Raw genomic sequence first — 13,491 nt, forward strand, 5'->3', positions numbered from 1 at the left:
AGCCCCCTCCCCCCTCTGCAGGTTTGACCCAGGCAGCGGCTCTCTGGAGCTGCAGGGAGGCTGCCGCTGGCTCTCCCCGAGGCAAGCCTGGCTTCCCCCAGGAGCAGGTGGGCATGCGGCTCTTGCCCTCCTCTGGCCTCCCCTTCTGCTCTCCAAGCTGCAGCAGCCGGGCTCCTTCCTTCCCAGCCATCTGCTGCGAGGGTTTGCTTCCGTGTCTCCTAGGTCAGCAAAGAGCGCTTCCCCTGGACGTGCCTCTTCCAGCCTCCAGTGCAGCTGTACTTCGTGGTCCGAAATCCCAGCTTGTCTGATGACTTTGGTCTGTCCCGCATCAGGATTTGGAATTACAGCACCCCTGTGCCTAGTGTAAGTGATGGCTTTGGTTGTGGGCACCTCGGGGGTGCGGCATGTGCTGTTCTCAGCTGTTATTCCGTTAGCCTTGGAGAGAGGGGAGGGGAGGGGAGGAGGTGTTTTTGGCACTGCTTCCATTCTAAGCTGCAGAAATGCTTGACGCCTTCAAAACAAGACTTGCCCTTGAGGCTGCATCGTGAGAATTTCCAAACAACAAAAAGAGCCTGCAGAGTTTTGGACAGTCCTTTTCCATTTTGATTTGGCTTTTGGGCATGATCAGAAAGAGAGAAGTTACTAGGATATCATGCAGTAGAAAAAAAACCCCTTGGGAGCTGCTGCTGCTGTTGTTGCTGCTGCTGCTGCCACCAAGTGGGGCCTGCAACAGACAGTTGCAGTATGAAGTGCTCCTGGTCAGGGTTCTAGCCTGCCTCCCCTTCCTCCTCTCAGGACACTCCATTTCTTAGGCACATGGTTTTCCTTTCCCTCCCCCAATAGGCAGACAGGCTGAGTCCTCAATGCGCCACTTTTTCAGCCTTTTTGCCCCATTCAGTTTCTTCTCGTACTCAATATTTTTTTCCTAAACCTTGACGATCCAGCTGGTCTTTGGTTGTACACTAAGCCTCCGTTCGCAAGGCTGCTGGCAAATGTGGTGCACCGCCAAAGCCACCCCCCCCCCCCACAGCAGATGGCAACCGCTTCATGGTTCTGGAAATTCGCTGTGAGAATTGCTCAGAGAGCCTGCTGGGATGATTTGTTCAGAATGGCTCCAGGTACTGAGCGAAAGAGGATTTTCTATTCTGGATTATAGATGAGCTAAGCCTTATCCTCCATGACTCATTCTCATCTGTGCTGTCAGAGAGGCAGTACTCACATGGCAGCACAAATAGAAGGGAAATGGGGAAGCCGAGAGCAAAGAGGGAGGCCTCATACAGCTTTCAAAGCAGATCAGAAGCAACCCCCCTTTCACCTGAGAAATAGGTGGCAGGAGGGCAGTTTGCTTGCTGGTCTTCTTGGGGGTCAGGTGCTTGCCTGGTGTAATTCCAGGGGCTTGAGAACAGGTCCTTAAGTCCAGGCTCTGAAGGGAAGAAAAATTGTCCAAGCCAAAATGGAGCGATTGTGAGGGTTAGCAGGGGTGGCTCACCTGTGGTCCTCCAGGTGTTCATGGACCCGACTCCCGTCATTCTTGACCATTGGCTTCACTGGCTGGGAATGATGGGAGCTAAGACTCCAACAACATCTGAGCAGTCACAGGTTGGCCATCCCTGGTTTAAGGAAATGGAGAGAAGCACAGAAGCTTCAGAAAACCAGCCTCAAGGCATGAGTAGGTATTGGTCTTATCCCAGGGTAACACTAAACTGCATGCAGGGGATCTGTGGCCCTCCAGATGTTGTTGACCTGCAACCTCCATCACCCTTGATGGGCCTTTGACCGTATAAATAAATCTGACCTTACCATAGTCCTCCTCTGTCGGCCACGCCAGCTGGGGCTGATGACATTTGGAATGCAGCAACATCAAGAGGGCATCGGGTGCCCCATCATCCCTGCACCGAATTGTGTTTTAGCATCACAAGAACAAGCTGCAGCAACTTTGTGCTCTCATTCTCCCTCTGCACTTCTGACGTGGCACATGGAGGAGTTCAGAGCTTTTGCTTGCCTTTTACATTAACAGCCGTTTAGTGTGTTATCTGAACCCAGACACTGGGGCTGACTTTGATTTATTAAAGCAAACCAACTTCTATCCATAAGCTTTAGCTTAACCACAGTTTATTGCTTGGGCAACACGCTAAACTGCAGCTAATCTAAAGTGGAAGAGGAACTCCCTCTTCCTTCCCCACAGCCCCACCTGGTGGCCGGTGGGAGCACATGACTCTGAGGCTGGCGCAGGCTCGCTCTTGTAACACTAAATCAGGGGTCAGCAAGCTTTTTCAGCAGGGGGCTGCTCCACTGTCCCTCAGACCTTGGGGGGGGACTATGTTTGGGGGGTGGGGAATGAACGAATTCCTATGCCCCACAAATAACCCAGAGATGCATTTTAAATTAAAGGACACATTCTACTCATGTAAAACATGCTAATTCCCGGACCATCTGCGGGCCAGATTTAGAAGGCAATTGGGCTGGATCCGGCCCTGGGCCTTTGTTTGCCTATCCATGCACTAAACCATGGTTTAGTGTTATGCCTGAACACAACCAATTCCTCAACGCCTGCAGGTTTAATTGTGAGGAAGATACTGGCACCCCTTCACATGTGTCAGAGCTGAAGTGCTTCGCATATGTTTTTAGCTTGCTGCTGACTGTCTCTCTTCACATCTTATGAATTGGGCTCCTTTGGGAAGGCATGAAATGAAAACCACTGACTTTTGCTTGGCTCCCAGACCCAGGTCCTCCTTTTGTTTTTCTGTGTGTTTTCAGGATCTTGACATTGGAGCAAGAAACATCATTGTCTATGTGGATGGAAACCTTGTATTTGCTGGTGAACTTCAAAAGGGCTGTGGAAACGAGGGTGCCGATGGCAGCAGCTGCACCACCATTGAGCTCCCAGAAAGTTGCTCCGTTCCTGGGAAGGGGAGGGAAGGAAGGGGCTGGGACGCGGCAGACTGGAGCCACGAGCCAGGCAGGGGGCTGTTGAATCTGAAGCCTCCCTTGGGGGAAAATTGCTCCGAGGAAAAGGACAGCTCTCTTGGCCTGGTTAAGTTGAAGCAAGATCTCCAAGAAGCACCTGGCTCACTTTCCAGGGGAAATGTCCATAGCCCCCTCTCGCCAGAGACCATGGAGCCCGCTCATTCCGACGACGATCTTTCTCTGAGTGAACAAATGGAAAAACTCTCTGGAAGGAAACTGTCTCAGCTGCCTGGCATAGAACTCCCCTGCATCCTGCCCGCTTCCGGGGCCAAAGAAAAGAGCCGGGTCTGCTCACCTAAGCAAAACCCATTCCCCTGGCTTGAATCACAGCGAGCCCAGCTGCCCGCCGAGACCATCGGGAGGGGCTGCCTAGGAACAAGCGACAGGAGCCCCCACCCCTGCCCAGATGATCTAGAGGGACCCCACCTTGAGTCTGCGGAGGGGAAGCTGCTGGCAGGCGCCAGGAAAGAGTCGGCCACCGGCTTGGACTTCCTGAGTCCCCTGCCCAGCAAGTGCAACTATGCGGCCGACCTGCTGCTTCCAGGGCGAAGCCTGGGAGGCCACAGAAGGGAAGAGTTTGGCCATGCCATCTTCAAGGAGGAAGCACCTCCGGACATAGGTAAGAACTGATCCCCAGCCAGCTTCCCTTAGGTGTCCAGTCGGGTCATCTGCTTTTCTGGGGGCCCTTCTTAGACAGCGAGCACTTGCCTGCTGGCCAGAAAGGGGATCAGCTGACCCGCACAGTCTCCTTGGCGAGCTCTTGAAGAAGAGGCTGTTTATAATCACACAGCGAGCAGTGGAGGTGGAAGTGGCAGTTGTGGGAAGTGACTCCCTTGGCAGCTGAAGGAAACCCCCCTCCCCTCGCAGTTTCCCCACCCTTCAGCTGCACTCGCTAACTGCTGGGCCTAGAGAGCCCGCACATTGTCTTCCTGGTGGAGTTGGGGACTATTCAGACCCTTTCAGCTTGGCAGCTGCAGTGAATGGAGAAGTTGCCGCAGGAGTGCTGCTTCTCGGAGGTGCTCTGCCAGGCATGGAATGCCGCCATGGATCCTGGGGCTGGGGGTGGATGGGCCTCCCTCCCTCCCTCCCTCCCTCCCTCGCCTGGGTGGTTCTGGGCTCTGGTTGGCCATGCTGTGATGCTCTTGCTCCCCTCCCCTCCAAGCTTGAAGCTCTGTCTACTCTTGCAGCCTGGTTCTCAGTGGGCAGCCCCACCTGGCTGTTCTGGGCTGCCCTTAGGTGGGTCTCATTGGGAGCTGGTGCCTTTGTTGCTAGACTAAATAGCACTTCTTTGAGGGGGGGCAAGGGGGCGGTAGAAAGATGCTCAGCCACTAAAGCTGCAGTATATACTGTACACGTTTACTTGGGAGTAAGTTCTACTGAGCATGGAGGGGGGACTTGCCTCTGAGAAAACATATATGCAATTGTTCATTGCTAGAGCTCTGGAGCCGCGCAGAAGAAAAGAGCTCAGGGGCAGAGAGAGCTTCATCTCTTCGCTGCCTGTGTATTTTCAGGGCCAGGTTGGTTTCCCCAGGCCAGGTGCTCAAACTGCCTGCCTTCCTTCTTTTCCTAACTTCAGGAGTTCGTCTCCTGCCATGGGCTGTCCTTTCGTCTTCTAAGAAGCAGCCCTTGGGGCTGTGCTGGGGAGCTTGCAGGTTGGGGCTCAGCTCTGAGTCACATGGAGCTGTAGCATTTCTCAGGAGGGAGCAGCAGTCTGTGAAGTACGTAAGAGCAATTTGTAACTGGAGGTCTTAAACCCGCCCCCAACGCTTCATTTTCTCTGCTTAAATCCTAATTGTTTTGTTCAGGGATGTATTTTATCTGAAACAGATCTTTTAATAAGATTCTGTTCTCTTGTAAGGAATTGAGGCCCACAGGTCCTGGGGACATCCCGTCAGCAGATGTGGGGATGTGGCCATGCGAGAACAAATTGACGTCTCTGCCTGGCTTGTATCAGTGGCATGTAAAGCTTACATTATTGGATTTCCTGCCTTTTTGCTACATCTCTTAAAACCTCCTTTCACAACAAAGCCGTGTGCCAACTGTGTCATGCGTCAGGGACGTCTTGGCTTGAGCCGAGTCACGCGCCGACTCTTCTTCCCAGGGATGGTGTGGGTCCAGCGCTCAGAAACGTTGTAAAAAGTGACACCTCTGAGCATCCTCTAAACTGGGATAGAGAGCCTGCAGCCCTCCAGGTGTGACTGGAGCCCAGCTCCCAGCAGCCAGCATGCACAGTGGTCAGGGAGGGATTGTAGCTGGTGAAAGAGCACATCCATCATGTGCAGAAACACTCCAGCAGCACCTTGAGGCCAGAATGGGAGAAGACTCCCACCTGACATTCTGCAGAGCCCCAGCCAGTTCTCAGCTGGATGGGCCTGGCTCAGCGTAAGGCAGGTTCCTGCCTTCCAGCTCCATCTAGAGGACGAGAGGTTCCCCTGATTTAAACTGTACAGCTTACATGCCATGAAGCTCAAGCTTGAGAACCGTTACTCCATTTTGATATCTGGTTTCCAAACACTTTGGAGAGTCTTAGTTGCAGGAGTCCAGCTCCGTCTGGCTCAGAGCCACCCTCCTTTGAGACTCCTTTGGGGTCTCCCTCATCTAAGGGTGTGTGAGCTCCCTTGGTCCACAGAGGAAGATCTTTCCACGGCCTCTTCTTAGCAGAGCAGCAGGGCTGTGCTGCTAGACCCTCCTGCCCCGGGTTGAGCTGGGCTTGCAGCCTTTGGGGGCCGGAGCACCCCCCTCACGGCCTCTGCAGGAGGGTTCAGCCAAGCAGGCACCAGAGGCGCTCTCTGTTTCTCCCTCCTTCCAGGTGAGGCTCTGCTGGCGAAGGGCAACGCCACACGGCCTTCCCGGGCAAAGTGGGGCAGTTCCCAGGAGCAAGTTCTGCAGGAGTCCTGGAACTCTCTGCTGAAGTTCAACCACTTGCACCATGGCCGAATCTCCAACATGGACTTCCAAGGGGACATTTTTGATGAGTTTCTCCACCAGCAGAAAATCAGCCGGCAAGGAGACCAGAAGCTGCGGGCGAAGGAGAGCGGGCAGGGGCTGCCCAGGCGCCAGGAAGGGGAGGGCTGGTTGGACCTGGAGGACGGGGGCGACTTCCAAATCCCAGTCCTGCCTTTTGGGCAGCGCTTGAGAATCGACATCCGCTCCACTTGGGGGGACAGGCACTACGTGGGCCTTAACGGGCTGGAGCTCTTCAGCTCCAAAGGGGAGCCCATCCAGATTGCCAAAATCACAGCCAACCCCCCCGACATCAACATCTTGCCCTCCTACGGCCAAGATCCGCGAGTGGCCAGCAATTTGCTGGACGGGGTGAACCGGACTCAGGACGACATGCACCTCTGGCTGGCTCCCTTCACCCCTGGGAAATCCCACTGCATCTTCCTGGACTTTGCCAAGGCGTGCGAGGTGGCCATGATCCGCGTCTGGAATTACAACAAGTCCCGCATCCACTCCTTCCGGGGCGCAAAGGACGTCACCATGCTGCTGGACGAGCAGTGCATCTTCCGAGGGGAGATTGCCAAGGCTTCTGGGACCCTGGCTGGAGGTGCGGGGGGGGGGGGAGGAGGAGGCTTTTAAGTTTCTGCTTCTAATTATGCCTTGCTGAGAAAGCAAGAGGAGCTGGCTCCAAGTCCCGCTCACGTGCCCAGCCCCTTCCCTCAGCTGTTACTCGCCTTGGACCAGGAAGTGCTTAGTTCTGGGAAGAGATGCGCTGGGAGCAGAGAGGGCCAGGGGAAGGGAAGGCCAGGCTGCATGCCCTTCTCCCGAACGCAGGGCTTGGCCTTAGCTGCAAGGCAAAGGAGAGATGGGGGGAGGGAGGCCAGAGTTTCCCCTGCCCCACCCCCTTCTTGAAACTGATATATTTTGGTTTGATTTTAACTTTATTTTGTGCTTTTATCCTGAATTTCATATTGTGAACCACCCTGAGATCTTTGGATGAAGGGGCGGTATATAAATCTAATAAATAATAGTAGTAGCTTGAAAGCAGGCTGTTCATGCCTGTGCCCTCTGCCCTTCTGGAGAGGTGCCCCAGCAAGATCTCACCTCTCCTATCCTTTTGTCCCTTTGCTTTTGTTTCTTGCTGATGGCTTAAGCAGCCCCAAGCCCATCACCAACCTCAGAAGCAGTGCTTCTCCTCAGGGGGTGCCCCAGGGTGCGCAGTCCGGGCACAGGACCCAGTATGAAGCGCCCCTACAGCCTCTCCTGGGCTGCCTTCCTGGTCTGGATGTTGTGGAGCTGGAGGGGCGGGGAGCAGTGTCTGTGACCTTCCTCTTGGCTTGCAGAAGAGGGAGGAGGAGGGGGGCAGGCGGTTTTAGTGCTTGGGCTGCTGACTTGAGTTGTGTCGTCACCATAGAGTTGACAATGTTTCAGCTCCAGAGCAGTTTGGAGACACCATCCTGTTCACCACGGACGACGACATCCTGGAGGCCATCTTCTGTTACGACGAGTCCTATGATGAGGAGGCAGAAGGTGCCTGCAGCCTGAGGTATGAGGAAGAGCTGAAGAGACCGAGAACTGCGGATGGGGAGGGGGACGAGAGACCCTTCACACAGGCGGGCTCACGGACGGAAGACAGACAGGTAAAGTTGCCTGTCGTGAAAGGGCTGGCTGGGGGAAAGGTGGTGTAGAGGCTCGGTCTAGAAGATAAAATTCAGGCGACAAACTGAATGCGTCAGAAACTGATCTCTAACCCAAGCAGGGAACTTTGGCTGGGAAGGAGCTTTCTGCTATGGTTCTTGGCACCCCTCATGGGGAGGGGGCTGGAAAAACTGTCCTCCTGTGCTGCAGAGAAAGAGGGGACATGGGCCAGGATGTGGTGGGTCTGTGCCCTGCAAGTTCCTCCCCAAAGAGCTCCTGCCATAGGGGAAGAGGCGGCCTTTGCTTCTGTTGAACACTAGAGAACAATAAACGTTGCTGTAACCTGTTTCCGTTTTAGGGCTGGATGCAGACGGCTGTGCCAGATTCTGTCCCTGAGATGGTGACCAAGGAACCAGGTGTCTATACTGGGAAGTGTAAGTCTGACTCTGCACACACGGCTCCTGCTACCTTCTCTCAATGGTTCCACCGTGTTTCCTGCCTTGCTCCGCAGAGCGGTGCCCCCTTGCCCCCAGCCTCGCCTCTGGCTTCTCCCCCTCCTCGCTCTGGGGGGGATTTTAGTGCCCTCTGTCTTCAGCTTTCCTTCTTCCAGGAGGCACCTCAGGCAGACCATCGATGCCTCTGCACCCTTTATTTAGGGCTGTGCATATGTGGCCTTGACAGTTGCTGTAGCTGCAGCAGCTCCAACTCTGGGCCTCTTCTTTACAGACCTTTCTCCTGGTGGCTCACTGCCTCTCTGCCTTTGTTTAGGCCTTCTGCTGAATTTCACCGCTTCTTGGGGAGACGCTCACTACCTTGGACTGACAGGGCTGGAAGTGGTAGGAAAGGAGGGCCAAGCCATCCCCCTTTCTCTGGATCAGCTCTCTGCCTCGCCACAGGACCTGAACGAACTTGCAGAATACACAGATGACTGCAGGACCTTAGATAAGTGAGTATCTCTGCAGGCTGCCAGGGCAGGAGAGAAAAGTGTGTGTGTCTCTTCTTCCCCAGAGTGCTTCCGGAGGGGCTCCTGGGGTCCAAGAGAACTGCCATGGACACATGGCTTTCCCTAAGGAAGGCTCTCTGGCAAGGCTGGAGGTGGGGAGCATGCTGCAGAAGACTGCCCTGTGCCTTGGGCACATTTATTTTAAACATTCCTTTCCTGGCCCATCTAATTGTCACACAAATGGTTGAGGCTGAGCAACAGAGCTGGTGGGTCTTGAGAACAGGGCAGGGCCTGCAAAGTGTAACCATGGAAGGGACTCCCCAAGTAAACGCTGGGTTGATGGTGAGGGGCTGGTTCTGATCTTTGTGCGGTAAGGAAGGCCTTTTTGTGGCGGCGGCTGGACACTTGTGGTCTTCCTGGAGACAGGAGAGATGCCGTGGGCCTCCTCCGTGGCCCAGGAATAGCAAACACTCTTTTCAAAGGCCGAAAAGCTCAGCCAACTCTTGTGAGTTTGCAAATTGGGGAAAAACAAACCACCACAGGGAGGAGGGGGTGTGGTGTGTTTTCAATTGTAATTATAGCATGCTTAGGAGCCAACAGATGGCAAGTGAAGCTGGCCAAATTGAAATCGAAATTTGGGCAAAAATCAGACTCGAGAGATTTGCCAAAAATAAGAACCCTCTGGAGCGAGCTTCTCTCTGCCATCGCCATTTTGGGTTCCTCCCCCCCCCCCCTTAACATTTTTATGCAGAGCAGTCCTCTGTCTTCCTCGTAAATGAAGTAAGAAAAGTGATGACTTCTTCTTATATTATTAGTATTAGTATTATTTGTACCCTGCCCATCTAACTGGGTTGTCCCAGCCACTCTCAGCGACTTGACACTTACTCAAAATATTGTACCTCTTTCTCTCAACTTTCCCCCCTTCTCCCAGATTAATTGATGGGATTAACATTACTATGGAAGATGAGCACATGTGGCTCATTCCGTTCAGCCCCGGAGAAGCTCACGTGGTCACCATCCATTTCACGCGGGCAGAGAGCGTTGCTGGGCTTCGCATCTGGAACTATAATAAATCTCCCGAGGACACCTACAGAGGGGTGAGCGGAAGTCCTGGCCAAGCTCCCAGAATGCACCACGCTTCCCCTGGATGTGGCCACATGCAGCAGAAGGAGGTGCTCTGTGGGCCAGCGGTCACCCTGGGCACCTTGAGAGCATCCTGTGGGCAAAGGGGGGCCTTCCCACCCCCCTCCCCGCACTCCTTGCCCTGGCCAGGCAGCCTCCTCCGCAGGAGCCAGGAAGGCCAGGGCCCCCGGCTCCTGACTGCTTTCCCTGCTTTTTCTTTTCCGCAGGCAAAGGTGGTCCACGTCTCCCTGGACGGCTGCTGCATCTCCCCTCCTGGAGGCTTCCTCATTCGCAAAGGACCCGGCAACTGCCACTTTGACTTTGCTCAAGAAATCCTCTTTGTGGACTACCTGAAGGGTCCCCCGGTCATGCCAGCCTGCGAACGGTGAGAGAGGGGTGCCCTCTGGGGCTCTGCGCCTACTGGCCTGTGCATTTAGGAAGTCTGGTGCCCTCCGGTCCCTGACTTATGTGCTTATCTTTGGGCAGAACGGAAGCGGTGAAGGCAGAACAAGCCAGCATGGACTACGAGGCTCCCCTGATGCCCTGCGGCTGTATCCTTCTCTGTCCGGCCTGCGTGGCCCCAGGCCCTGCCTGGCCCTCTGCCTCCAGGCCCTGTGAACTGGTTTGACTGGTGTGGGAGGGGGAGGCGGACCCTGGCACGGCATAAACGGCCTTGGGATTTCTTTTGAAATGAAAGCAGGAGTGTTTGCATTCCTTTAATCATCATCACCATCTGTGCTGTTTTGTGGTGTATCGTTTTGTATTTTGCCGTTGGAACTATGTTCTGTGTTTTCTTTGTCCCCTGCTGTGGGAGGCCAAGGCCCAAATGATGGGATGCAAACATTTACAATATTTCCTCAACGTCCTCCGTCAGTCATTTTCCAGTTCCAGCTTCTTACAAGTTGGGGTGATCCGTATTACATCGGTTTGAATGGGCTGGAGCTGTATAATGAACGCGGAGAGAAGATTTTCCTCAGTGAGAACAGTATCCTTTTCAAGGAACAGCTGGAATCTGGCAAAAGCTGCACTCTAGAGGAGTCCCCACAAATGAAACACCTTCTGGGGGGGGATGGAGGCAGGAATTCAGCTGGAATTACAGTCATGAGGAGCTGAGCATGTGCAAATGGGAGTTTTGTGCAAGCAGCTCTCCCCCTACTCCCCTGCCTGATCTGCCCCACTTCTTCAACTCAGGACCAGAACGGGGCCTCCACCAATATTGGCCAGAGGTGCAATATGTCCTAATTTAATTCCAGTTGAGGGTGGGCGGGGGGGGGCAAGTTTCTTAAATGACCAGTGATGGCCCTCTGGGCAGGATTTGGCTGACCTCCTTCTGGGTGGCAACAGCTGGCAGTCCCCATTTTGGCCACTAGCTTTTTGCCACGTTTGCTCCCTTGTGGAAAGAAGCTTTGGCATTAAATCTCCCTTGCACTGGGTGGGGCTCTCATCCAAGGGAGCAAGGTTAAGATCTGGTGGGCAGCCTGTGCCTTTTCCTGGGGAGGCCGGCTTGTAACACGTTTGCGCAGCAGACAGCTCGAACGTTGTGCTTGACAAAGCTCCCTTCAGACATTGCGGCTTTCCCAGACAGCATCAACATATTGGAAGGCGTCTGTGGAGACGTCCGAACGCCAGACAAGCTCATCGATGGCGTGAACGACACGACTGACGGGAGGCACACGTGGCTTGCGCCCATTCTCCCTGGCTTGGTAGGCCTCCTTTGCATATTCTGCCTGGGCTCCTTTCGCATCAGTGCCGTGTGATGCCTCGTGCAGCTGGACACATACCTGTGCAAGTCCTTTCTAAAGTAATCAGCAGCCGTCTTCATAGCTCTAGGCATGTCAAAGCCCTGGAGTGGGAGCTCAGCCTCAGGCTGTCCCCTGCTTCCTGAGTTTAGCAGCAAAGGATCTCTGTCGCTGCCTGCAAAGCTGATTCGCCAGAAGTCAGAATAGGGGATCAGCCTTCCCACCTGTGCCAAGAAGCAGGCAGGGGTGCCAGGAAAGAGCCTGCAGAGAGAGACCCGCTAAAGGACCCCACCCTCCAAAGAGGAGGAGCCGGCCAGGGAGTTGCTGTTGTGATTAGGGCTGGGCGATTTCTGGTTTTCAACATTGTGAAAACCAGCTAAACATTGTGATTATACTAATATATCACAGAATGTCGGAAAAATAAGGAGGGAGCTGTGTGGAGGCCTTGGCTGTCTTCACAGTTTTTCCTGCAGTGTGATTTTTGGCAGCACCTTCTCTTGGGATTGGCTGCCCCCTGAAGGAGGAGGCAAGAGCAAAGTTAAGAGGGGCTGCAGGACTCAAGAGAAGCCTGGGCTGGCTTCACAGTTTCCCCTACATGGTGATTTTTGCATAGTACACACACACATGCCAAGATTCACAATATATTGCCAGGTCAAAAATTATGAAACCGATACAGTGGTGCCTCGCAAGACGAAAAGAATCCGTTCTGTGATTCTCTTCGTCTAGCGGTTTTTTCGTCTTGCGAAGCAAGCCCATTGATGGATTAGCGGATTAGCGCTATTAGCGGCTTTTAGCGGCTTATCTGCTGATCGGATCAGCTGATAAGCGGCTTAGCGGCTTAGAAAAAGGGGGGGAGGGAAAAAACCCCGCAGGAACTCGCAAGACATTGTCGTCTTGCGAAGCAAGCCCATAGGAGATTCATTTTGCGAAGCACCTCCAAAACGGAAAACTCTTTCGTCTAGCGAGTTTTCCGTCTTGCGAGGCATTCGTCTTGCGGGGCACCACTGTATCATGATATGGACTTAAAACCAGTTTTGGATGATCTGTTGCCCAGCCCTAGTTGTGATGGAGCCGCGAGCTTTGGGCTTGGCAACTCTTTCTGTCTCTCATAACAGGTTGCTAAGAAGAGGTTATGCAGGCATCTCACAACTCCTTTTATTCTTTACAAATTATCCGGAATTTGGTTTCCAGGATGAGCAAGAAATATATTGGCTCTGTGTCTTTCTCCATGTTGGTTACATGAATTCTGTCTAATTTGCGCCTCTGTGTTGTTGCTTCCTATGGCAGCAGGTGAATCGCGTCTATGTCATCTTTGACTCGCCTACGACAGTCTCCATGATTAAGCTGTGGAATTATGCAAAAACTCCCCAGAGAGGAGTCAAAGAATTTGGAGTAAGTGATGGCGCCCCAGAGCAGCTTATGAACCCTCTTCTTGTCTCTTTGAGGGCCTTGTGTCCCATTACCACCATGTATTTACGGGACCGCCTCTCCTGGTCTGCCCCGCAGAGGACCTTGAGGTCCATGAATAACCATAGTTTAGAGGTCCCGGGCCCTAAGGAAGTCAGACTATCCTCCCCCAGGGCCAGGGCCTTCTCAGTGATGGCTCCGACCTGGTGGAATGCTCTGTCCCTGGAGACCAGGGCCCTGCAGGATTGAACTTCCTTCCGCAGGGCCTGTAAGAGCTATTCCGCCTGGCCTTTAATTTGAATTCAGCCTTTTATTTCCCTTCCCTTCTCTTCCCACCCCCTCCCCTTTTATGAAGATTACCCACTCTGGGACCACACAGCTAATTCTCCCCAGACCTCCTCTCTGGCCTAAGTAGGACTAATTCAGCCAGCTAGCCCTGGGGATTATCTAATGCTTATTGGATGGATTTTCCCCAAATTGATTTTTGAACTTTGAATTTTATTGTTTTCATGTTTTTATGCTGTATTTTATGCTGCTTCTATATTGTATTACAATTAAGTGTTTTAAATTTGTTGTTAGCTGCCCTGAGCCCGGTTTTCTGAACCGGGAAGGGCTGGGTGTGAATAAAAATTTATTATTTATTATGTTCCCCAACTGGTTCAAACAAGTTGTTGGATGGATGGGACATAATTAATGTGTTTATTTTTGGGGAGGGGAAGCTCTCCTCCTGTG

The 13,491-nt window shown here is 53.4% G+C and overlaps 1 protein-coding gene across 6 annotated transcripts in view; it reads left to right on the forward strand.

The window, feature by feature from the left end:
* Positions 1-13,491, forward strand: part of KATNIP (katanin interacting protein) — a 32,987-nt gene that overhangs the window by 15,597 nt on the left and 3,899 nt on the right. For 4 of the 6 annotated variants that reach the window (XM_083474676.1, XM_083474679.1, XM_083474678.1 and 1 more), the window contains exons 13-24: positions 223-363; positions 2,758-3,586; positions 5,777-6,517; positions 7,342-7,550; positions 7,907-7,982; positions 8,317-8,494; positions 9,423-9,588; positions 9,841-9,998; positions 10,100-10,164; positions 10,488-10,598; positions 11,177-11,316; positions 12,643-12,744. In XM_083474676.1, coding sequence (XP_083330802.1) covers positions 223-363; positions 2,758-3,586; positions 5,777-6,517; positions 7,342-7,550; positions 7,907-7,982; positions 8,317-8,494; positions 9,423-9,588; positions 9,841-9,998; positions 10,100-10,164; positions 10,488-10,598; positions 11,177-11,316; positions 12,643-12,744 — 2,916 coding nt within the window. The remainder of the gene's footprint in view (positions 1-222; positions 364-2,757; positions 3,587-5,776; positions 6,518-7,341; positions 7,551-7,906; positions 7,983-8,316; positions 8,495-9,422; positions 9,589-9,840; positions 9,999-10,099; positions 10,165-10,487; positions 10,599-11,176; positions 11,317-12,642; positions 12,745-13,491) is intronic. The other 2 variants (XM_083474681.1, XM_083474680.1) reach the window with 1 other exon arrangement.

The sequence above is a fragment of the Podarcis liolepis genome, assembly GCF_965112155.1.
Source record: "Podarcis liolepis genome assembly, chromosome: 14".
Taxonomy (NCBI): domain Eukaryota; kingdom Metazoa; phylum Chordata; class Lepidosauria; order Squamata; family Lacertidae; genus Podarcis; species Podarcis liolepis.